This window comes from Leucoraja erinacea, chromosome 26 (genome assembly GCF_028641065.1).
Source record: "Leucoraja erinacea ecotype New England chromosome 26, Leri_hhj_1, whole genome shotgun sequence".
Classification (NCBI taxonomy): Eukaryota; Metazoa; Chordata; class Chondrichthyes; order Rajiformes; family Rajidae; genus Leucoraja; species Leucoraja erinaceus.
Window position 1 is genome coordinate 29401807 of NC_073402.1, and position 25883 is coordinate 29427689.

The 25883-nt window shown below is 44.2% G+C and overlaps 1 protein-coding gene across 1 annotated transcript in view; it reads left to right on the forward strand.

Moving 5' to 3' along the window:
* The window catches only part of dnajc8 (DnaJ (Hsp40) homolog, subfamily C, member 8), a 30444-nt gene extending 8156 nt beyond the window's left edge, over positions 1 to 22288 (forward strand). Inside the window, exons 3-9 of the mRNA XM_055656602.1 lie at positions 1718 to 1774; positions 5047 to 5113; positions 6091 to 6185; positions 11201 to 11272; positions 14868 to 14959; positions 16778 to 16853; positions 21789 to 22288. Coding sequence (XP_055512577.1) covers positions 1718 to 1774; positions 5047 to 5113; positions 6091 to 6185; positions 11201 to 11272; positions 14868 to 14959; positions 16778 to 16853; positions 21789 to 21905 — 576 coding nt within the window. The 3' untranslated portion in view covers positions 21906 to 22288. The remainder of the gene's footprint in view (positions 1 to 1717; positions 1775 to 5046; positions 5114 to 6090; positions 6186 to 11200; positions 11273 to 14867; positions 14960 to 16777; positions 16854 to 21788) is intronic.
* Positions 22289 to 25883: the final 3595 nt, after the last annotated feature.

The window sequence follows — 25883 nt, forward strand, 5'->3', positions numbered from 1 at the left end:
CTGATGAAAAGTTGTGCACCCACACCAAGTCAACCAAATTCTTCGTTAAGAGTTGGAAATGAAAATGCTGCGCAGTAAAACACATGGCACATCAATGTCCTTTATAATTGCAACAAAGCTACTTGCACTCTCTCCCCTCGCAGTAAAAGCTGATCCTCCATTTGTCCTTCCAATTATATTAATATAATTAATATATTAAACACGCGATAATTGGAAAAATATCCTGCCTTCTCTAAATTAAATAATGTATCACAATAGACAATAGGTGCTGGAGTAGGCCATTCGGCCCTTCGAGCCAGCATCGCCATTCAATGTGATCATGGGTGATCATCCCCAATCAGTACCCCTGTCTTCTCCCCGTATCCCCTGACTCCGCTATTTTTAAGAGCCCTATCTAGCTATCTCTTGAAAACATCCAGAGAACCTGCCCCCACCGCCCTCTGAGAGATAGAATTCCACAGACTCACAACTCTCTGAGAAAAAGTGTTTTCTCGTCTCTGTTCTAAATGGCTTACTCCTTATTCGTAAACTGTGGCCCCTGGTTCTGGCCTCTCCCAACATCGCGAACATGTTTCCTGCCTCTAGCGTGTCCAAGCCCTTAACAATCTTATATGTTTCAATGAGATACCCTCTCATCCTTCTAAACTCCAGAGTGTACAAGCCCAGCCGCTCCATTCTCTCAGCATATGACAGTCCCGCCATCCCGGGAATTAACCTTGTAAACTTATGCTGCACTCCCTCAATAGCAAGAATGTCCTTCCTCAAGTTAGGGGACCAAAACTGCACACAATACTCCAGGTGTGGTCTCACTAGGGCTCTGTACAACTTCCCAGTATTATGAAAATCGCTCACTATCTTGCCCCGTTATTTATTTGTCTGATGTCCCTTTGCAGCCCCCTCGCATCCTTTCAACATTCAGGCATCCATCACACTTTGCGTGCATGTAAAATAAAAATACCTGGCCTCCGCACATCTCCTTAAAATGTTCCCCTCTAATAATAATAATATCTTTTATTGTCATTGCACGTCAGTACAACGAGATTTAGTATGCAGCTCCAACCGATGAAAAAGAAAAGTAAAATAAATAAATAAGCTGTGTGTGTCGTGACCATCCGAGGGAGAGTCCGGGGGGGGGGGGGGGGGGGGGGGGGGGGGGGGGGGGGGGGCACTCAGCAGGGCCGGTTCAGAGCCGCTCTAGCTCTTGGAATAAAGCTGTTTCTGAGTCTGGAGGTTCGGGCGTAGAAGGCCTTGTAACGTCTGCCGGAGGGAAGTAGTTCAAACAGTCCGTTACAGGGGTGTGATGAGTCTTTATGGATGTTGATGGCCTTCCTGAGGCATCGTGAGTCACTTTAAAGCTATAACTGTTTATAGGAGTGGCACAGTGGTGCAGCTGTAGACCAGATGCCCTACAGCGCCAGAGACCCGAGTTTGATCCTGACTATGGGTGCTGTCTGTACAGAAGTTGTACGTGCTCCCCGCTTGGGTTTTCTCCGGGTGCTCCGGTTTCCTCCCACACTCCAAAGACGTGCGGGTTTGGAGGTTAATTTACTTTGGTAAAATTGTAAATTGTCCCTCGTGTTTAGGATAGCGAGAGCATCGCTGGTTGGCATGGACACGGTGGGACGAAGTGCATGTTTCTGCGCTGTATTTCTAAAGTTTAATCTCTGAATGTTTAATGCAGTATAGAGTTTAATTAACACATTTTTTGTTCCCACAGGTATTGCAGGTAGATCCCGAAGCAACAGATGAAGAGCTGAAAAAGAGGTTCAGACAGGTAGAAACATCTCTGTTTGCCATGCTACAGGCTAAGATAGCAACTGATCTTAGGTACAGTCGACTCCATTTAAGTGAGTGAACAAAAAACTGAAAATTCCAAAACATTTTCTTATTTACATCCATAATGTTTTATTAACTAAATTCTGTTTTGGTTGAAAATTCTTGTTAAGTGAATACTTTTTCTGATGAAATGCGATGGCATTTTACCATGGTTAGAGCCCAGATATAATATGTTGCATGACATTTATTTCAACATTTCGTACCAAACCAGGTTGTGGCAATTTAAAGGAAATTACATGAAAAGCTTTTCCCTGCACCACCTCCGAGCCCTGGGGCCCTTTTGGCAAAAGCAGACCCATGGGTGTAGGCGGCAACTGGGGTTTCAGCACGCCATCCAGAAAGGGCATGTTTGGGATATGAACTGTATTCAAGATTTAACTCGAATGATTACCAGGTAGAACAGCCTGTGGATGCCAGGATGTAGAAACAAAGAACTGCAGATGCTGGCTTATACCAAAGATAGACACAAAGTACTGGAGTAACTCAGCGGGTCAGGCAATATCTCTGGAGAAAAAGGATGGGTGACATTTTGGTTTGGGACCCTTCTTCTGACTGAAAGTAGGGGGTGATGAGACCTGGGGGGTGGGCGGGGGGGGGGGGGGGGGGGGGTGAAGACCTGCAGGTGAGAGAAGACCAGGACGTATAGAGGCTGGCCTTCCCAAGCCGACAATGGGCCCACAAGGCACTACCCTGCCTGCCTGCCTGCGGCCATTTGTGGCTAGCCTTGCGTAGTCCTGGTCTTCTCTCGCCTCCAGCTCTTCACCCCCTCAGTCTGAAGAAGCATCCTGGCCTGAAACGTCACCTATCCTTTATCTTCAGTGATGCTGCCCGACCCGCTGAGTTACTCCAGCACTCTGTGTCTACCTCTACTGGTGTCAAGGCTTGCAGATGAAGACCAGCTTCAATGGGTATGGTACATGAGGACTGCCGCTGCCTCTGGAACCAGTATGAGTCAACACCTTGAGGAGCAAATTGGTCAGACAAGGATCCAACAGTGAAAATGTACAGAAGTTCTGTTCCAAGACAGGGCATTACTATTGTTTCACCTGTGGGAAAACCAGTTATTCACTTAACAGGAATTGACATTACTAATGTTGATTGTTGCTCTTAGTTGTAAGAAACAATACTACTTTGACATTTTCTACAATTTTTATTAATTTTACTCATGTTAAAACAGTTGGCAATGCTTTTTATTTTAATTCACTGGGGCCATATCATGCACGAGACAGAGCATTTCCTTTACCAGCCTATGAAAATCTACACCTTTTTCTCCCAAATTTTCTCCCCTCCTCAAGGTGCTGACTCATGCTGGGGTATGGTTGTCTGTACTCTGTTTCCGGCATCTGACCCAAGTGGCCATTCTTCAGCTGTGAGCCTAGACAGTGAGTATCGTCAGGCTACCTTCACCCAGCATCCATGTGTATATCCAGCAATCAGTAGCAAGCACTCGGGCTGATTTTCCTCTCAGCCAGTACTTGATTAGTACGGGTGTCAGAGATTACAGGGAGAAGGCAGTAGAATGGGGATAGGAGGGAGAAATAGATCAGCCATGATTGAATGGCGGAGTAGTCTTGATGGGCCGAATGGCCTAATTCTGCTCCTATCACTTATAATCCATGATGATCTATATCTTAAGCCTTCTAAGTCTGAACACACTTATGAGTAGCACCATACTAAAAAATTCAGGGACTTCGGTACAAAACCGTACACCTTGTGTGGGGCTTTCTGGTCTTGCCATTCGATGCTGTCTATCTGTCAGGATCTGTCCGTGGGTTAACAATTCACCTCCTGGTCTGTGTTATAGGTTATAGGTTAGCATTTATGTGCAATGCTTTAGGCTCTTGTCACAGTGAAGATAGAATTGTTGCATATTTAGGAACAGGTGCAAGAATGTTAGCCCTTGAACTAGATCTGCCAATGAATGAGATCATGATTGATTAGTGACTGGATTCCATTTCCCCATTTTTCTTTAGATCTCTTGAATTCAGGTAGATTTAGAAGTATTAATTAGGTTTTCGCTACTTTTCAACAAATGTCTACCACTTTATTCACACGGAAGCGTTTCCTGGCTTCATTCCCAAAAGTTGTAGGCTTTAAAATGTTCCTGTCTTAGACCCCACACCCATCTGTTCCAACCTAAAATTGGCCCATTTACCTTTAATAGCTTCCTTCAATTTTTCGCTCAGTGCTGTCAAATCCCAACGTGCTTATGTAAATTTAGGGGAGTTCAATCAGAAATTTATGTAATTCTATAATTTAATTCTTGAAGTCCAGCTATCCATGTATCTTTCTCAAGTTGTGCCTCCCAGCCTGCTTGTAGTACTCCTGATGTCTAATGGGTATCTCGATGGTATTTAACACTAGCTTTCTTGCTTTTGTTTTTGGCTTCATCAATTGGGAATTGTTGCTTTTTAATGCCATTGTATTCAAATACCTGAATATTGGCATTTATTTGAATGACAAGAAATAATTGGCATACAAATAAGTGTATTGTTTAAATAAAGCTTGGCATATAGGGTCATGGCAAGATGTGTTGGAAGGAACTGCGGATGCTGGGTTTAAACCAAAGTTGGACACAAGATCCTGGGGTAACTCAGCGGGGACAGGCAGCATCTCTGGAGGGAAGGAATGAGAGAAGAAGGGTCTCTACCCGAAACATCACCCATTCCTTCTCTCCAGAGATGCTGCCTGGCCCGCGGAGTTACTCCAGCTTTTTGTGTCTTATCTTCGGGTCATTGGCAAAACCCTGGCTCACAGTGTCCATGTTTCCTACAACCAGTTCTGCCACGTTTCTAAGCAGACCTGAGCCAAGGTTTATTTGGCATCCTTCATATAATTGATGCGGGAAGTGATTTGGAATCCTCTCAGTTTTACAATGGTTGGAGCGGGGAAAGGAAAACAAATCTTGTGTTTTCATCTTGGGGAGAAAGAAGCATGAGGAGGTTTATTTTTAACATATTTAAGTTTTTGATAAGCAAATCAAAATTGCTTGGGGAATTGGAAAATTGAAAGACTTGAAAGGTGAAGAATAGAAAGGGGAAAAAAGTACAAGCATTTATTTAAAAAAAAAAGAATAAAGTATTTCACAAATTGAATTGTGTATTCTCTGGCCGTGTGTGCAGTTCTGGTGATTTTTGTTTTTGCGTGTCTCTATAGTTGCAATATTTTTAATAATGCACATGTCACAAGGAATCTTCTTCATCATTCCAGCTCTCAATCCTGGTCCATCCAGACAAAAATCAAGATGACCCAGAACGAGCACAGAAGGCTTTTGAAGGTAAGGAAACACAATCACGATGGGCAGAAATACGTCGGAAGGAACTGCAGATGCTGTTTTAAACCGAAGATAGACACAAAATGCCGGAGTTACTCAGCGGGCCAGAGGAGTTACCTATTCCTTTTCTCCAGAGATGCTGTCTGACCCGCTGAGTTACTCCCGCTTTTTGTGTCCATTCACGAACGGAAGAAGATTGACAACAATAGTGCAGTTTCTTTGTGGAATATCATTGCATTTATTTGAGGAGTTACATATTAAGATGATGTAACGTTTTTTTTAATGTGTTTTGACGAAGGATTCTTTTTGGTTTGTAGATCAGTTGAATCAAAATATTTTGGTTAAATTCAGGATTCTAGTGCGGAATATTTATAGGTCAGACCGTCCAATAACCCTCATGCAACCAACACAGACGGGTGTTAGGCCAGAGTCACAGCTAACTTGGATAAGATGGCCTGCAGTTAAATGACCAGAAAGATTCCATGTTTATGCATATTCGAGTGATCTTGATTTGAGCAGTACTCAATTGTTCAAGACTTCAAAGATAACGCTCTGTTCTAGTCAGGGCACAATTGTCCTTCTTGCCCCTCAGCTAGAAGTTGGAAAAAGTAACCTAGGTGCCTGAAGATTGCCTGACGAACTGCGCATGCTGGTTTAAATTGAAGGTAGATACAAAATGCTGGAGCAACTCAGCCAGGACAGGCAGCATCTCGACCCGAAACGTCACCCGTTCCTTTTCTCCAGAGATGCTGTCTGTCTCAGCATTTTGTGTCTACGCCATCTATCCATGTTCTGAAGAGATGCTGCCTGACCCGCTGAGTTACTCCAGCACTTTGTGTCCTTGTTTTTCACCCTATCCACGTATTTTGCCTTTTCTCAAGGAGACCCAGAACTGTCTTGTGTTTTGAGCACAAGGTGCAGATCACAAACATGGTGTATACACTCTTAAATTAAATCCTGACTCTTTTGTCATTCCATAGCTGTGGACAAAGCTCATAAGATGCTAATGGAGCCAGAACAGAAGAAACGTGCCATTGATGTGATACAGGCAGCAAGGGAAACGATAGAACACAATGTAAGCTTGCATCGACCCTGCCGGCTTAACCCTGAATGGAGAATACCATTGGTACTTTTGTTGATGTCGCAGGTTCCTCTTGATTTTGAAAGTTTATTTAACGATAAACATAGACATAGAAACATAGAAATTAGGTGCAGGAGTAGGCCTGCACCGCCATTCAATATGATCATGGCTGATCATCCAACTCAGTATCCCGTACCTGCCTTCTCTCCATACCCTCTGATCCCCTTAGCCACAAGGGCCACACCTAACTCCCTCTTAAATATACCCAATGAACTGGCCTCGACTACCCTCTGTGGCAGAGAGTTCCAGAGATTCACCACTCTCTGTGTGAAAAATGTTCTTCTCATCTCGGTTTTAAAGGATTTCCCCCTTATCCTTAAGCTATGACCCCTTGTCCTGGACTTCTCCAACATCGGGAGCAATCTTCCTGCATCTAGCCTGTCCAACCCCTTAAGAATTTTGTAAGTTTCTATAAGATCCCCTCTCAATCTCCTAAATTCTAGAGAGTATAAACCAAGTCTATCCAGCCTTTCTTCAAAAGACAGTCCTGACATCCCAGGAATCAGTCTGGTGAACCTTCTCTGCACTCCCTCTATGGCAATAATGCCCTTCCTCAGATTTGGTGACCAAAACTGTATGCAATACTCCAGGTGTGGTCTCACCAAGACCCTGTACAACTGCAGTAAAACCTCCCTGCTCCTATACTCAAATCCTTTTGCTATGAAAGCTAACATACCATTCGCTTTCTTCACTGTCTGCTGCACCTGCATGCCTACTTTCAATGACTGGTGTACCATGACACCCAGGTCTCGCTGCATCTCCCCTTTTCCTAGTCGGCCACCATTTAGATAATAGCCTGCTTTCCTGTTTTTGCCACCAAAATGGATGACCTCACATTTATCCACATTATACTGCATCTGCCAAACATTTGCCCACTCACCCAGCCTATCCAAGTCACCTTGCAGTCTCCTAGCATCCTCCTCACAGCTAACACTGCCCCCCAGCTTAGTGTCATCCGCAAACTTGGAGATATTGCCTTCAATTCCCTCATCCAGATCATTAATATATATTGTAAATAGCTGGGGTCCCAGCACTGAGCCTTATGTATCCCACTAGTCACTTCCTGTCATTGTGAAAAGGACCCGTTTACTCCTACTCTTTGCTTCCTGTTTGCCAGCCAGTTCTCTATCCACATCAATACTGAACCCCCAATAAAAGGATTTGTTCTTTATGCACTCTTTGCCATTGTGCCCCCGAAACATAAATGTCTCGTGTCCCCATTTGCTTTTGTTGTAGCACTATAATGCTGATATAAACCCCAGGTTTATAATGCACATGCTAAGGTTTGAAATGTATGGTCAGTAGCATTTGATAAAACACCCAAGCCCTGTGATATGGGAAGAAAAAGCTAGATGTTACTGCTTGGAATGTACATTAAGCTCAATTTAAGTCTTTAAGGTGAAGGCAGGAACATTCACTCATTGGGGCATTATCTCATTGGGGCTTATTTAGCACAGACAAAATGGTTCTTTGCCCCCCCCCCCCCCCCCCCCCCCCCCCCCCCCCCCCCCCCCCCCCCCCTAGTAGACCATGTGGCATAATATAGGTCAAGCTGGCAACTGTAAAGTACTTGTATAGACATTGTGTAGGTGGTGCAGAGGTAAAGTTGCTGCCTTACACTGCTTGCAATGCCGGAGACCTGGGTTCAATCCCCACGAAGGGTGCTGTCTGTACGGAGTTTGCACGTTCTCCCCGTGACCCACATGGGTTTTCTCCGAGATCTTCGGTTTCCTCCCACACTCCAAAGACGTACAGGTTTGTAGGTTGATATGCTTGGTATAAATGTAAATTGTCCCTATTGTGTGTAAGATGGATCAATACTGTTTCAAGCATTTGTTGGATTTATTAAGTTTGATATTTCAAAATAGTGCCTTAATTCTAATATCGTATAGGAAAATGTTCCTGTCCTAGACACCACAATCATCTGTGGTTTCTTCAACGTTACGATAGTCCCTGCCTCAACTACCTCCTGTGGCAGCTCGTTCTATATACCCACCACCCTTTGTGCAAATTCAATTTTTTTTAAAGAATCGGAGTACACTGCAGGGATAATTAGAATGAACATAGAAAGCTGGAGTAACTCAGCGGGACAGGCAGCATCTCTGGAGAGAAGGAATGGGTAACATTTCGGGTTGAGATCCTTCTTGATGTGGATGATCAAGAAGGATCAGTGAATGGCGGCGCTGGCTCGAAGGGCCGAATGGCCTACTCCTGCACCTATTGTCTATTATTGTCTGTTCAAACCCGTAACATCACCCATTCCTTCTCTCCAGAGATGCTGCCTGTCCTGCTGAATTTCTCCAGCTTTTTGTGGCTATCTTCGGTTTAAAGCAGCAGCTGCAGTTCCTTCCTACACATTAGAATGAACGTGATGACTATGCAAACCATTAACTTATTACTGTCATGTATAACCATTTCAACTTGAAGCTTTTCTACAAATATTATTTTTAAAGTTATTTGAATGTAACTTTCATGCCTGCTATTTGTTCTTCTGCTGTTTAATCTCATTAAAGGTTTAACTGGAGTTGACTTTTATGATGTAGCAGTTCTATACCTTTATATTTGAGAAGTAAAAACAAACACTATCTCCTCCCATTTAATCAATTTTGTGACTCGATCTTTTTTTATAATCTAAAGCAGCAAACTTCATCAGGGTCAAACTAGCACTCCATTTTCTAATCAAAGTTGGTTAATACAACAGATAAGAGAAATGGCGTATCATTTAAGGTTAAGAAGAAGTCCTATTTTTCATGTAAGACCTGTAAGTGGATATCGGGAGAGTATGGGATATGTTAGAGTGAAGATAGACATAAAAAGCTGGAGTAACTCAGCGGGACAGGCAGCATCTCTGGTGAGAAGGAATGGGTGTCGTTTTGGGCTGAGACCCTTCTTCATAGAAACATAGAAAATAGGTGCAGGAGTGGGCCATTCGGCCCTTCGAGCCTGCACCGCCATTCAATATGATCATGGCTGATCATCCAACTCAGTATCCTTAACTTCCTTCTCTCCCTACCCCCTGATCCCTTTAGCCACAAGGGCCACATCTAACTCCCTCTTAAATATAGCCAATGAACTGGCCTCAACTACATTCTGTTGCAGAGAATTCCACAGATTCACCACTCTCTGTGTGAAAAATGTTTTTCTTATCTCGGCCCTAAAAGATTTCCCCCTTATCCTTAAACTGTGTGTGTGGCCCCTTGTTCTGGACTTCCCCAACATCGAGAACAATCTTCCTGCATCTAGCCTGTCCAACCCCTTAAGAATTTAATAAGTTTCTATAAGATCCCCCCTCAATCTTCTAAATTCTAGCGAGTACAAGCCAAGTCTATCCAGTCTTTCTTCATATGAAAGGCCTGACATCCCAGGAATCAGTCTGGTGTTCAGACTGTTAATAGAGTGGTGGTTCTTCCAACTATAAACCAACACTGATTTTGGATGATCAGCCATGATCATATTGACTGTCGGCGCTGGCTCGAAGGGCCAAGTGGTCTACTCCTGCACCTATTTTCTATGTTTCTATGTAACACTAAGTTAGCCATAGTCTGGTTTGTCCATAAAATTATAAGGAGGATTAAGCCACAAGTTGCCTTGAACCTATGCAGCAATACAGTGCAATACCAGCTCAGTCATGATTTGAAGATAGACACCTGTAAGTTATAATCTGGTTCTATATACCCACCCAAGTTATAATCTGAAGGTCACTTTTTCTGTGTGATATCCATATTTCCGTAATTCCATGCGTGGGTCCAATACCGACTGATCACAGTAATGAATATGTTTAAGAAAGAACTGCAGATGCTGGAAAATCGAAGGTAGACAAAAATGCTGGAGCAACTCAGCGGGTGAGGCAGCATCTATGGAGCGAAGGAATAGGTGACGTTTCGGGTCGAGACCTGAAACGTCACCTATTCCTTCGCTCCATAGATGCTGCCTCACCCGCTGAGTTTCTCCAGCATTTTTGTCTACCTACAGTAATGAATATCTTCAGCCCTCGGATCCGATGTAGTACAAGGTCTACAACCCTTCCGATTCGCGAAATGTCTCCTCAACGTGGTCCTAAAACGGCTGACCTCTTGTCCTGAGATTGCGCAGTTTCTAGATTCTCCTGCCAGATGACCCTACCATTGAGAATCTACCCTGCCAACTTCCCGTAGCTTGCTAACGAGGTGTTAGTGGTCATAAAACCCGGGTGGGGGCAAGTATAGTTATTGGTGAGATCAGAGAACGAATGAAAACAGCAACAACAGCTGCGTCCGCTGGACTGGAGGGCTGCAGCTTCGACCACCCCGGGCCTCGGAGTTTGAACAGGCCCGTTCGCGGAGCTTGGATTCAGCCGCGGGACTGACATTACTTGCCATCGCCCGGCGGGGTCACAACATCTGATGGATCAACAACTGGATCGCCTCAGCGCAGAGGGAGAACAAGGAGGGAAGAGACAAAGACTTAAGGACTTTTGCCTTCCATCACAGTGAGGAGGTGCCTGGTGAACTCACTGTGGTGGATGTTAAATTTGTGTTTATTGTGCGTTTCTGTCTTTTTTTATTATATGTATGACATGGCAACAAGGTCTGAATGACAAATAAATTCAATACCTCTGACCAGTTATTTCTGTACCTTTTCCACTTTAAATTTAGAGTCAGCAGTTCCTTGTTTTGCCACTAGATAGCTCCCCTGCACTCACAGAATGAGCTGCTCAAGGTTTTTGTGTCTGAAACCAGCATCTGTGATTCCGTCCAACACCATTAACTAATCCTTCAGCTTCATTTCTCGGTTATCCCAAGCACCTGAGGAATAGTTTGTGACCTTCCTGATCCAAATCCAGTTTTATTTTGACTGGATTGCGAATTAGCATATGTGCTAAAACGTTCAGGAAATTAGAATTGAAAGTCGTGCAGAGTCAATGACCTGTTGTCGTATCTTCCTTTACCTTGCATTTATTTTTATTTTAGATGAAAGAGAAAAGGAAGGCGTTAAAGAAAGAAGGCAAGCAACCTATTGTGGAAGAAGATGATGCTGAAATGGTAAAAACATCAATTATGGCAATCAATAGTATTATTAGGATTGAGTTTTATAGATTGTTATTATGCGCCTTGCATTTAAATTGGGGGTTTGGGTGATGGAGTGAATACTTTTAGCCCTGCTGGCGTATAAAGTGTGAAATTAGGTACTTAAAAAGATTGAACATTTAGCAGCTGTATGCAGAGGCTGCACTGTAATCGCCTGCTTCACTGCTAGCCAAAGTGAGCAATACCAGGGTTACAACTGCTTATTTCTAACCATTTATCTTCAAACAGAACCATTTTCTAGCCTCGTATGTGAGAAATCTATTTTTTGTGGAATCGTTCATCGGGTGCTTTATCTAAAACTAATTTTAGCTTTAATACATTAAATGCAATACGATTCTATCAAACGCATTGCAGTAAAATGTTATGAAGACCCATGGATAAAATATTGCAAATTATTTCTGCAAGACAATGTTCATACATCTTGTCCAGAAATTGTTTTTCTTTAGTTTATTTTAAAAATGAGGGTGTTTAATTCGGGAACAGAAGTGTAAATTGGTCTCTTATCCCCTCAAAATAAACTAAAACCTCTCATAGAAACATAGAAATTAGGTGCAGGAGTAGGCCATTCGGCCCTTCGAGCCTGCACCGCCATTCAATATGATCATGGCTGATCATCCAACTCAGTATCCCGTACCTGCCTTCTCTCCATACCCTCTGATCCCCTTAGCCACAAGGGCCACATCTAACTCCCTCTTAAATATAGCCAATGAACTGGCCTCAACTACCCTCTGTGGCAGAGAGTTCCAGAGATTCACCACTCTCTGTGTGAAAAAAGTTCTTCTCATCTCGGTTTTAAAGGATTTCCCCCTTATCCTTAAGCTGTGACCCCTTGTCCTGGACTGCCCCAACATCGGGAGCAATCTTCCTGCATCTAGCCTGTCCAACCCCTTAAGAATTTTGTAAATTTCTATAAGATCCCCTCTCAATCTCCTAAATTCTAGAGAGTATAAACCAAGTCTATCCAGTCTTTCTTCATAAGACAGTCCTGACATCCTAGGAATCAGTGGTGAACCTTCTCTGCACTCCCTCTATGGCAATAATGTCCTTCCTCAGATTTGGAGACCAAAACTGTACGTAATACTCCAGGTGTGGTCTCACCAAGACCCTGTACAACTGCAGTAGAACCTCCCTGCTCCTATACTCAAATCCTTTTGCTATGAAAGCTAACATACCATTCGCTTTCTTCACTGCCTGCTGCACCTGCATGCCTACTTTCAATGACTGGTGTACCATGACACCCAGGTCTCGCTGCATCTCCCCTTTTCCTAGTCGGCCACCATTTAGATAATAGTCTCAGCACGATGCTTTAATTAACAATTGGAGGGTCTACCAGAGCGGGTTGTTCAGGAATACTTGGTGGAGGGGAGCTAGGTAGTTAAGGGCCTGTCCCACTTAGACTATTTTTTAGGCGACTACACGCGACTAGGCTGCCGCCATATGGCTGCCGGTGTGTCGCCTGTATGGTCGTGAGTAGTCTCCTCAGTCGCCCAAAGAGTCTTTCTGGTCGCCGCTGGATTTTCAGCATGTTCAACGATTTTCGGCAACAGTGGGCTTGATGCCAATGAGCGTAGCTTGACTGCTCCTGACATAGGTGTAGGTTGTTGCCGGTGTTGACTTCGGCAAATTCCCATTGGCAACTACCTACGTCAACTGGCGACTGGAATCGGCAACTGAATTGTGTTCAATTGTCTTCCGTTGTCGCCGACATGGTCGTTCCTCGTCGTAGCTTGTCGCAGGTGGACGTAGGTTGATTTTGGTTGTCGTGGGTTGTTGCCTGTGTGGTCGTGGGTTGTCATAGGTGTGGTCGCAGGTGGACTTCCTAATGGGTCGCTTGCCGTAGCTTGACCTCGACTAGGTTGTAGGTTGTTGTAGCTTGTCGTAGACATTGTCTAGACATTGTCGTGGGGGGGGGGAGGTCCAGTCGCCGCTTTTTTGGCGACCTGCTACGACTAAGGCAGTCGCCGGCAGGTACCCAAAAAATCGCCTAAATGGGACAGGCCCTTTAGAGAAATTAAATGAGCCAATTTGCATTAGAACACAGACAGTGGGTAATGCTTTTATAATTGTTAATGGTTGGTATGGTAGAAGAAAATGAAATATAATTAAAAAAAGGAACAGTAGATGCTGTTTTATACCAAAGATAGACACAAAATGCTAGAGGAACTCAGCTGGTCAGGCAGCATCTCTGGAGAAAATGGGTAGCTTACATTTTCTCCAGTGATAGAAACATAGAAAAACAGGTGCAGGAGTAGGCCATTCGGCCCTTCAAGCCAGCGCCACCATTCAATATGATCTTGGCTGATCATCTAAAATCAGTACCCTGTTCCTGCTTTTCCCCCATATCCCTTAATTCCTTTAGCCCTAAGAGCTAAATCTAACTCTCTCTTGAAACTGCCTGACCCGCTGAGTTATTCCAACTTTTTGTGTCCTTTCTTTCAAAGAAAGTGAAGCTCTTTGTAAAAATTGAGGAGTCAACAATAGAGGTAGAACAAACAGCAGAATCCTGACCCGAAACGTCAGCTGTCCATGTTCACCAGAGATGCTGCCTGACCTGTTTGAGTTACCCCAGCACTTTGTGTCTTTTTTGGGGATCATTGCCCTGGTCTCCAGGTTCTAGGCACACTAACACTATGCCACACACTAGGGACAATTTACAATTTTGCCTAAGTAAATGAAACTACAAACCTGTACGTCTTTGTAGTATAGGAGGAAAACCTCAGATCTCAGCAAAACCCCACACAGGTCACGGGGAGAACGTACAAACTCCGTACAGACAGCACCCATAGTCAGGATCGAACCTGGGTCTCTGGCGCTGTGAAGGAGTAGCTGTATCACTGCGCCACTGTGCTGTGTCTTTGGTAGTGTTCAGCGTACTATCATATACCCGGCACCTTTGCGACTCGTGGTCCCCTGGGGTGATATCCTCCCCTCGTTTGAGGGGTGTCTCCACCACGCCTGGCCCTTCAATGTCCATCAGGCTAAAGTGAACATGGGGAGACTGGTCAACGTTATCATGGAGCTGTAAGATTTGTGCAAAAAAACTCCATGCATCAAAGAGTTCCGTTTTTAGTTTAGTTTCGAGACACAGCGCGGAAACAGTCCCTGCGGCCCACCCAGTCCACGTCGACCAGCGTCGAACTCGAAATGTTGGTGTAACTCAGCGGGACAGGCAGTATCTCTGGAGAGAAGGAATGGGTGACGTTTCAGGAAGGGTCTCGACTGAAATATACTGAAATACCACATATAATTGCTGATTTGAATTGATCCTGATAAGCAGATGGAATTCATGACCGAGTGTCCTCCTTTGCAAAACATGTTTGACAATAGTCTGAAGAAGGGTCTCGGCCCGAAACGTCGCCTATTCCCTTCGCTCCATAGATGCTGCCGCACCCGCTGAGTTTCTCCAGCATTTTTGTCTACCTTTGATTTTCCAGCATCTGCAGCTCCTTCTTAAACATTATGACAATAGCTCGGTCAATTTAGCGCTAGCTGCCTGTTCTATCTGAAGCTGTCGCTATTCAATCTTTTTGTTTTCTTTAAATCTTACCAGTTCAAGCAATCAGTGCACAAACAAACAATGAAGTTGTTTGCTGAGCTGGAAATTAAAAGGAAGGAACGTGAAGCCAAAGACATGCATGAGAGGTATGGAATTGCTTTGAAACTTATTGTCCTAAGCAGTCTGTCTCCAATAAGCTGAAAATGTTCATCGTATCTCAGAAATAGACTGCACATGCTGAGCAGTGTGTAATTGACTCTCAGTTCAAAATGAGCTCCTTCAAACTATTCACATTTCATTGATTTTCCAATATATCTTCCAACCCATGCTGCGGTAGAGCTGCTGCCTCACAGGGCCAGATACCTGGGTACGATCCTGACTACAGGTGCTTGTCTGTATGGTGTTTGCACGTTCACCCTGTGACCTGCGTGGGTTTTCTCCAAGATCTTCAGTTTCCTCCCACACTCCAAAGACGTGCAGGTGTGTAGGTTAATTGGCTTGGTATAAGTGTAAATTGTCCCTAGTGTGTGCAGGATAGTGTTAATGTGTGGGGATTGTTGGTCGGTGCAGACTCGGTGGGCCGTAGGGCCTGTTTCCATGCTGTATATCTAAACTAAACTAAACTAAACACTGAACTTGATGCATCGAGTTCTGCAGCATCCAATGTAAAACTGCTGTTCCGCTTGAACCTTCTTCCAGCCTTCTAACCCTCTTTGCTTCATCTTTAGTTTGGCCCTCTTGCCCATCAGTTAATCATTCCCAGATCTGCCAAGACCCACAATTCTTAAAATGTATCCCCCTAACTCGAGAGGCATCAAGCCAAGGTCAAAGAGACCGGATTCTAAGACGTGGGTGTGTTGCCGGATATCAATTTTTTGTGCTTTTCATGTTTAGTTTAGAGATACCGTGCGGAAACAGGCCCTTCGGCCCACCGAGCCCGCGCCGTACACTAGCACTATCCTACACATCAGGGATAATTTACAATTTTTACCGAAGCCAATTAACCTGCAAACCTGTACATTTTTGTAGTGTGGGATGAAACTGGAAACCGGAGCACCCGGGGAAAGCCCACGTGGGTACAGGGAGAATGTGTAAACTTTGTACAGATAGCACCTGTAGTCAGGATTGAACCCGGGTCTCTGGCGCTGTAAGGCAGCAACACTACCGCTACGCCACCGTGCTGCCTCCTGTGTTCTGGAATGCTATGCTATGTTAATGACATTAGAATGGATGCATGCATTTGAAAACCTATTTTATTTTTCCGAGCCATTTCTTGATTCAGATTTGTTTTGTTTTTTATGTCTTCAAATTGCCAATCCTGTTCCCGTAGAGAATTGTTAAAGCTAAAATAAGTCTTTCTGTGGCCGTTTATATCTTTTGCAATTCTCGCTCCTGCTACCGTCAAATCGTTACCTTTTTCTTTCCTGTGGTTAATGACCAGCTCTGGAATGAAATTGAATGGGTTTTTGGCCATTATCTCATCTCATTAAGGAAATACAATTTTGTGCATGGGTAGGAAGGAAGTGCAGATACTGATAGACGCAATATGCTGAATGGAGTAACTCAGCGGGCCAGGCATTATCCCTGATCTACTACAATCTCTATCTACATCTCTGATACTGCCTGACCCGCTGAGTTACTGCAATATTTTGTGTCTGTCTTTGTGCTTTCTGACCATTGTGTAGAGGTGGGGAGAGGATGTGGAAATTATCATAACTCTGTGTGTATGAGATAGACGTTTTGGGTCACCTATTCCATTTCTCCGGAGATGCTGCCTGTCCCGCTGAGTTACTCCAGCATTTTGTGTCTACGGATTAAACCAGCATCTGCAATTTCCTTCCTACACATAACTGCGTGTCTGTGTTGTAATAGATCGAGGACTGAAATCCATTTGATGTTACCCAGCAACAGGCAAACAGTATGTTGAATTAATTTTCATTCATTGCATCTATTTTATCATCCAGGAAACGACAAAGAGAAGAAGAAATCGAACAGGAAGAGAAAGTCAAACGGGATAAAGAGTGGCAGAAAAATTTCGAGGTTTGTAAGACCCTAACAATTCCCTGTCTTTATCTCATGGAAAGGTTTATGCAACAATATATAGTTGTTCTGGTCCTCGCTCTTACTGAGAATGGCTTTTGAAAAGCCAATTTAGTTTATTAACTAACTCGACATTGAGGTCCAGTAAATTATGTTAAAAAAATATATTAATTTAATGTCTTGAAATAGCCTTAAAATTGATCTATTTCAGATAGAAAATTAGATGATAAATTATAAAGAAGCAGACTATAATTAAAATGCCCAGTGGGTTGCAAGTTCCAAATTTGTATGTAAATTTCCTTCTGGATGAATTTTAAAGACAATTTCATTTCATTTGCATGGTGAGCAAATCTAAGGATGTCAGCAAGCAGGGTGGAGGATGTGCCCTCCTCTTCTTGCGAAAGAAACACAAAAAACCAAAGGAATAGTTAATGTCTGCCAGGCCCTGACAGAGCACCATTTGGTGGGTGGTAGAGCGGGTACCCAGAGATGACATGGTTGACTGTTTGTTGTTCTGCTCCGCATTCCAGTCCAGAACCAGGGGCCACAGTTTAAGAATAAGGGGCAAGCCATTTAGAACGGAGACGAGGAAACACTTTTTCTCACAGAGAATTGTGAGTGTGTGGAATTCTATGCCTCAGGTAGAGGTGGTTTCTCTGGATACTCTCAAGAGAGAGCTAGGTAGGGCTCTGAAAGATAGCGGAGTCGGGATATGGGTAGAAGGCAGGTACAGGATACTGATTAGGGATGATCAGCCATGATCACATTGAATGGCGGTGCAGGCTCGAAGGGCCGAATGGCCTACTCCTGCACCTATTTTCTATGTTTCTATGAATGGCAGTGCTGGCTTGAAGGGCGAGAAAAAGTGTTTCCTCGTCTCCGTTCTAAATGGCTTACTCCTTATTCTTAAACTGTGGCCCCTGGTTCTGGACCCCCCAAACATCGGGAACATGTTTCCTGCCTCTAGCGTGTCCAAACCCTTAACAACCTTATATGCTTCAATGAGATCCCCTCTCACCCTTCTAAACTCCAGAGTGTACAAGCCCAGCCGCTCCATTCTCTCAGCATGCGACAGTCCCGCCATCCCGGGAATTAACCTACGCTGCATAGTTTATAGCAATAGCAAGAATGTCTTTCCTCAAATTAGGGGACCCAAACTGCACGCAATACTCCAGGTTTGGTCTCACTAGGGCTCTGTACAACTGCAGAAGGACCTCTTTGCTCCTATATTCGATTCCTCTTGTTATAAATTCCAACATACCATTCGCTTTGAACACATTTTATTGGGGTGTATTTTTCTGCCAACTGTTTGAGCCCCTCTGTTATGTGTGTGTGTGGAAGTCATGGACAATAGTCAATAGACAAGAGAGTTTTATTGTCATGTGTCCCAGATAGGACAATGACATTCTTACATAACTTCTGGGGATTGCCGTGGGGAACATGAGAACACAGAAGTTGCTGTGGAGATGCTTTGTTTCTCCAAAACCTTTTCTAAAAAAAGTAACCTTGCTAAATGACTCACGGTTTCACGACCTTCTTCCTCGCCACAAGACTCTACCCCTCCCCAACACACTTCCTCTTGGTGTTGAGCTCATCAAGAGGGCAAATGGGAAATTGTTCTATATTTGTCATCGCCTTCCTTACTTTGGTTTAGTTGAGAGGCACAGCTTGGAACCAGGCCCTTTGGCCCACCAAGTCCATGCCGACCATCGATCACCATATCTAAGTTATCCTACTTTCGCATCCACTCCTTCCACACCAGGAGCTCTGGAAGTGTCCTGACCCGACACACAACGAAGAAGGATCTCGGCCCGACATGTCACCTATCCATTTTCTCCAGAGATGCTGCCTGACCTGCTGAGTTGCTCCGGCATTTTGCGTTTATCTTTGACTGGCATGATATTCGTCATCTCGTTGGGGTTGGAAACACTTTGAGAAGTTTGAAGTGATCGAATCTCCAGCAAGAATTATATAGGGATGGCAAAGTAATGCAATGGTAGAGCTGTTGCCTTACCCAGAGACCCCGGTTGGATCCTGACTGCGGGTGCTGTCTGTATGGAGTTTGTACGTTCTCCTTTCTCCAGGTGCTCCAGTTTCCTCCCACACTCCAATGACATACAGCTTTGTACGTTAATTGGCTTTGTTAAAATTGTAAATTGCCTCTAGTGTATAGAATAAGGCTGGTGTACGGGGTGATCACTGGTCGGCACAGACTCAGTGGGCCGTAGGGCATGTTTCCACACTATATCTCTAAAGTCTAAAGTAAATAAGATTATATATAAGTCTAAATTATATAAAGTATATAAGATGAAACACATAAGATTGTTAAGGGCTTGGACACGCTAGAGGCAGGAAACATGTTCCCGATGTTGGGGGAGTCCAGAACCAGGGCCACAGGCAATAGGTGCAGGAGTAAGTCATATGGCTCTTCGAGCCAGCTCTGCCATTCAATGTGATCATGGCTGATCATCCCCAATCAGTACCCCGTTTCTGCCTTCACCCCATATCCCCTGACCGCTATTTTTAAGAACCCTATCTAGCTCTCTCTTGAAAGCATCCAGTGAACCGGCCTCCACCGCCCTATGAGGCAGAGAATTCCACAGACTCACCACTCTCTGTGAGAGAATTGTGAGTGTGTGGAATTCTCTGCCTCAGAGGGCGGTGGAGGCGGGTTCTCTGGATACTCTCAAGAGAGAGCTAGATAGGGCTCTGAAAGATAGTGGAGTCAGGGGATATGGGGAGAAGGCAGGTACAGGATACTGATTAGGGATGATCAGCCATGATCACATTGAATGGCGGTGCAGGCTCGAAGGGCCGAATGGCCTACTCCTGCACCTATTTTCTATGTTTCTATGAATGGCAGTGCTGGCTTGAAGGGCGAGAAAAAGTGTTTCCTCGTCTCCATTCTAAATGGCTTACTCCTTATTCTTAAACTGTGGCCCCTGGTTCTGGACTCCCCCAAAATCTGGAACATTGTCAGAATTTCATTGTTGTATTCGGGACATCTGCCAATACAACACTCTTCATTCTTGACCCTTTAGTCTCCACTTCACTTGTTTTTCTAACTTCCCAGAAATGTGTGCGGTTACAGTAAGTTCCAACTGCGCGCCTGTCTGCGTGTTTTGAGTCTTTAAAATAGTTTGGGGCTCCCTCATTCCATGTGCGCTAATCTGACCGAATCACTGTAGTAAGCAAAGACCCTACAGCGAGCAAGGTAGATCACTCAACGAAAAAGACGTAGTACGGTCATGGGCAGATTCGTGGGTAATTTTCGGCCCCATTTCCGTAACCGGCTTCCGTCTCCGCACCAAAGATCCCGTAGCGGAGCAAAGATACTAGTGCGGAGACGGAGGCCGGTTACGGAAACATCCTCGTAAAAATAAAAGTTATTTGGTAAAAATCTTCTCCTCATTTTCAGAATTTTAATTTATTAATACAAACCGTTCCCCCGCAACGTTGATTACACTGCGGGTCGGGTCGGGTCCGTTTACTGAAATGGATGAAAAAAAGGCCCACGTTCCGCTCCGTTGCGTACTACACGTCAGCCCATTGCATTTAGCAGGAGTGGTCTATCTTGCTCCGCTATAGGATCTTTGATAGTAAGCACCAGAACAGCTCAGATTTGGGTGTCCTTCACTGTGTATCTGTCTTTAAATCTTGCACTGTTTCCTCTACTCCACCCGCTCCACCCCCGCCCCCATCTCTGTTCGGTATTTGAGGGCGTTTCTGTTTCAAAATTGGTAAATTACTGTAGGCGGCTGATCTGCTGTAACAACAAAAATATATTATGTTTCAAAAGTATCCCCATCATGGTGTATTACAGATAAAATGCAGATGGTGCTGCTCTGAGATCAGCCTTCAAGAGAAATGCTTTCAATCGGAGCTGTATTCGAACTACTCTCCCAGAAGTATGCTTGCTTTTCACAGAATAAATGCTGCTTAGTGTCTGTCCTTGTCAGATACCTCCGGTGCCATTTATGGCATAGATTGCAGGGGCAGGGTAGATGCCACTGGATCTTTACAAAGATAGAACACTGACTGAGACGGTGATGAGTGCATGTCACTTCTATCCTTGCCACCCATCAATGTGACCGCTGCCTTTCAGAGCATCTGAGCGTTCTGCAGACGAAGCAGTAGCTTTTATTTTGAATGCAAAATAGTTAACGTTGTAGGAAGGAACCGCAGAGGCTGGTTCACACCGAAGATAGACACAAAATGCTGGAGTATCTCAGGAGAGAAGGGATGTGTGCCGTTTTAGATCGAGACCCTTCAGACTGAGAGTCAGGAGAGAGGGAGACTGGAGATATGGAAGGGTAAGGTGTGAAAAGCACAGATCATGGCAGATGGTGATCGAGGAAATGCAGAATGGTTCGTTGTTGACTGAGGTGAAGATGACAACGAGGCATACAAGCAATAAAATATTTCAGGAGGAATGTAACTGATAACGTGATAAAGATATTGATTATTGACTCCCCTTAACTTCAAGTAACCCTGGCAATCCCTCTCTCCCCATCCCTCCCCCATCCAAGGTACACAAAAATGCTGGAGAAACTCAGCGGGTGCAGCAGCATCCATGGAGCGAAGGCAATAGGCAACGTTTCGGGCCGAAACCACTTCTTCAGACTGACTCCCCCATCCAAGTCATACTAGCTTCTCGTTTTCACACAAAGAACAGCCTGTTTTCTTTATTAACGTTACTTTTTTTGCATATCTTTCATTAATTGTTCTATATCTCTCACCATCTCCGTCTATATCTCTCGTTTCCCTTTCCTGTGACTTTTAGGTCTGAAGAAAGGTCTCGGCCCGAAACGTCACCCATTCCACCTCCCCAGAGACACCGCCTGTTACTCTGGCTTTTTGTGTCTACGTGATAAAGATCGGTCGGTCGTGGTCCTCTGTGTTTTTGTGCTAATACCTCTGCACCTTTCGCCACAGGAGAGCAGAGATGGTCGCGTGGATAGCTGGAGGAACTTCCAGGCCAATAAAAAGACCAAGAAAGAAAAGAAACGGAGTTTTCTCAAGCCCCCCAAAGTCAAAATGGAACAGCGATAAGGGTAGCCTGTCTTTTACATAAAATAGGAAATCACAAACACAGCAACGTTTATTCCAGAACATGTTAGGAGTGGTGTTTGCAATTTAGTGGCAGAAATGTTTGTTTTCCTATCCATTCTACTGACTCATAAATGTTGTAGCTACAAGTACTTCTGATGTTGATCCCTGGTAATCTGCACAGCAGGGCTTCACTGCCCCTTGTTTCTGAAACAACATGATGTAAATGTACAGTATAAAAGAGGTTGATAATGGCTGCCTATCTTTTTCAAAACCTTTAATTTTTAAGCCCTGTAATTTAACGTTTTGTACCCTTTTTGTACTGTGATGAACAATTTGTCTATCTTTAGTCATCAAAAGTCATTAAAAGTGTTTGGAAATAACAAGACTGCCATTTTGATTTTGAAACGTGAGGAGTTTTGGGTGGTACTGAATTTGTGCGCCATACATGCTATTAAAACTGCATAACATTTTGGTGAGGTAACTTTCATGTTCTTGGAGATAAAATGAAGGCATTAGCCATGAACATGTCTGACAGGGCAGCACGGTGGCACAGCGGTGGAGTTGCTGCCTTACAGCGCCAGAGGACAGGTTTGTCCAAGGTTGCGGGCGCTGTCTGTACGTTCTCCACGTGACCGCGAGGGCTTTACCCGGTTTCCTCCCACACTCCAAAGACGTGCAGGTTGATAGGTTGATTGACTTTTGTACTAAAGATTTCTAAATTGTCCCTGGTGTGTGTAGGATAGTGTCAGTGTATGTGGATCGCTCGTCAGCACCGATTCAGTGGTCTCCGCGCTGTACCTCTAAACTATGATACGATAAACTAAACTAATTGTGGAGAGACTATTTCTGCTGGTACTACTTGCAACCTGAGATGTTGTGGCAATAATGCACGTTTTGAGTCTTTAAACTTGTTTGGGCCACCATCATCGCAAGTGCTCTAATCTAACAGAGCTACATCACTATAATAAGCATTAAGTAAGTAAGTAAGTTTATTGGCCAAGTATTCACATACAAGGAATTTGCCTTGGTGCCCCGCCCACAAGTAACAACATGACATACAGTGACAGTTACGAATGACTCAGAAAACACTAAACATTAATAATAATAAGACATTAATGATAAAACATCATTGATCAAGCATGTGAACCAACAAAATACCAGATCAATGGGAGGCTACAGATTTTTGGCTGTTGAGTAGAGCAACTACTCGTGGGATAAAAACAGTTTTTATGTCTGGCTGTGGCAGCTTTGACAGTCCGGAGTCGCCTTCCAGAGGGAAGTGATTCAAAGAGTTTGTGGCCAGGGTGAGAGGGGTCAGCGATGATCTTACCCTCTCCCTTCCTGGCCCTTGCAGTGTACAGTTCGTCAATGGAGGGAAGGTTGCAGCCAACAACCTTCTCTGCTGATCGGATTATTCGCTGCAGTCTCCGGATGTCGTGCTTGGTGGCTGAGCCAAACCAGACCATGATGGAGAAGGTGAGAACAGACTCTGCGATGGCCGTGTAGAATTGGACCATCGTTGCCTGGGGAAGATTGTGCTTCCTCAGCTGCCGCAGGAAGTACATCCTCTGTTGTGCCTTTTTCCAGCAGGTCAGGTACAGGTGCTCAGATTAGGGTGTTTTTCACTGTGTGTCTGTCTTTAAACCTTCCATTGTCCCCTTCACCTCTCTCTTCACCCCGCCTCTCCCCCCACCCCTCACTGTTCTGCCATTAGTTCTATAGTACTTTAAATGACAACTCTCCACACAATATGTCTCCACAGTCATTATTGATGGAAGGTGGGCTGAAGTGAATACTTAATGGAAATATCATGTCCATGCAAAGATCCTCTGCACTTCTGAAACACCAGCTAAGTTTTCTATTTCCTTTTTAAAGAGTTCTAATATTCGGAGAAAAAAAACCCACGCATGTAACCTTACAGGGGTGATGCAATCATATTAAACCAAGCTTATTTGTATTCGGTTGTGCAATGTGCAGGAAGGAACTGCAGATGCTAGTTTATACTGAGGATAGACACCGAAAGACAGGCAGCATCTCTGGAGAAAAGGAATTGAGTCTGAAGGAAGGGTCCCGACCCGAAACGTCACATATTTCTCTTCTCCAGAGATACTGACTGACCCGCTGAGTTACTCCAATGTTTAATGTCTACGATCATGGGATTTCTAAACTCCAGCGAGTACAGTCTCACGCTCTTGCACAGAATTAGTAGCTTTCACAAAAGTCACACTTTTGCAAAGCAGATTTGCAGATGTGCAGTTTTCTGCACATATTGAAAATGCAAAAATGAAATGGTGCAATTGCTAAATTTTAATATAATGCCCAAAAAGATGAATAGATAGGGTCATAGAACGATACAGCCTGGAAACAGGCCCTTCGGCCCAACTTGCCCACACCAGCCAACGTGTCCCAGCTACACTGGTCCCACCTGCCTGCGTTTGGCCCATATCCCTCCAAACCTGCCCTATCCATGTATCTAAGTGTACACACTCTGATGCAGCTGGAAATGTATTTAACCCAAAAATATTTTGTCCTGTGGTTAGACTGATATTAAATAAATATCCTGATCTGATATAATGTTTCTGTGACCACGTGGGTTTTCTCCGGGTGCTCTGGTTTCCATCCACACTCCAAAGACGTGCAGGTTTTTATAACCTTTTTCTATGGTTTGTATGGAAACGTATTTAATTTATGTAAAGAACTTTGGTGTCAATGCGAGTTGACTTAAAACATGCTATATAAATAATACTTACAGGTTTGTAGGTTAATTGGCTTCTGTTTATTGATAAATTGCCCCTAATGGGCAGCAAACAAAAGTGGGATGACATAGAACCAATGTGAATGACGGATTGGTGATAGGTGTGGACTCGATGGGCCGAAGGGCCTGTTCCATGCTATATTCAAGCTGGAAAGGGTACAGGGAAGATTTTGAGGATGTTGCCAGGACTGGATGGCCTGAGCTACAGGGAGAGGTTTAGTAGACTGGAACTCTATTCCTTGGAGCGCAGGAAGGTGAGGGGTAGTCTGATGGTGGTGGATATAAACATCAGAGGAATAGATCGGGTAGGTGCACCGAGTCTTTTGCCCAGAGTAGGGGAATCGAGGACCAGAGGACGTAAGTTTAAGGTGAAGGGGAAAAGATTTAATAGGAATCTGAGGGGTAACTTTTTCACACAAAGGGCGGTGGGTGTATGGAACAAGCTGCCAGAGGAGGTAGTTGAGGCTGGGGCTATCCCAATGTTTAAGAAACAGACAAATTTGTGGATAGGACAGGTTTGGAGGGAAATGCAGGCAGTTGGGAACTGTGTAGCTGGGACATGTTGGCCAGTGTTTGTGGAGAACCTGTTTATGGGGGTTATATAGGAATAGAGTGGAATACTTTCTTGTCACAGTGAAATACTTTGCTTGCGTGACAAGGTATGCAAACAGTCAGCACGTAAAGGGCATCGGCCCGAAACGTTGCCTATTTCCTTCGCTCCATAGATGCTGCTGCACCCGCTGAGTTTCTCCAGCATTTTTGTCTACCTTCCAGTTAAATGTATCTGTCTGTTGATCAGTTTGCTGTTCTATGTATAGTTGCGCTGCGGAGTGTTTATTGCTGAGTAACTCCAGCATTTTGTGTCTTTCTTCAGTGTTAATCGACATCTGTAGCTCCTTCCTACACGTTTCGCCTGATCTCTAGTTGTTGCTTTGAAGGTTTGGAATAAAATAATTTCCTTTGAAATGAAGCAGCGGGAAGGGATTGGAGGGCAAAATCATCAAAGTATTAAAGCAATGGGAAAAGGCTGCCAGAGCAAAAAGCATTCTGGAGCTCGACTGAACAAATAAACTGATCAAAAGACAGATACATTTAACTGCAATCATCTTTGTTGTTCTATTGCGTACAGTTTTGGTCTCCTAATCTGAGGAAAGACATTCTTGCCATAGAGAGAGTACAGAGAAGATTCACCAGACTGATTCCTGGGATGTTAGGACTTTCAT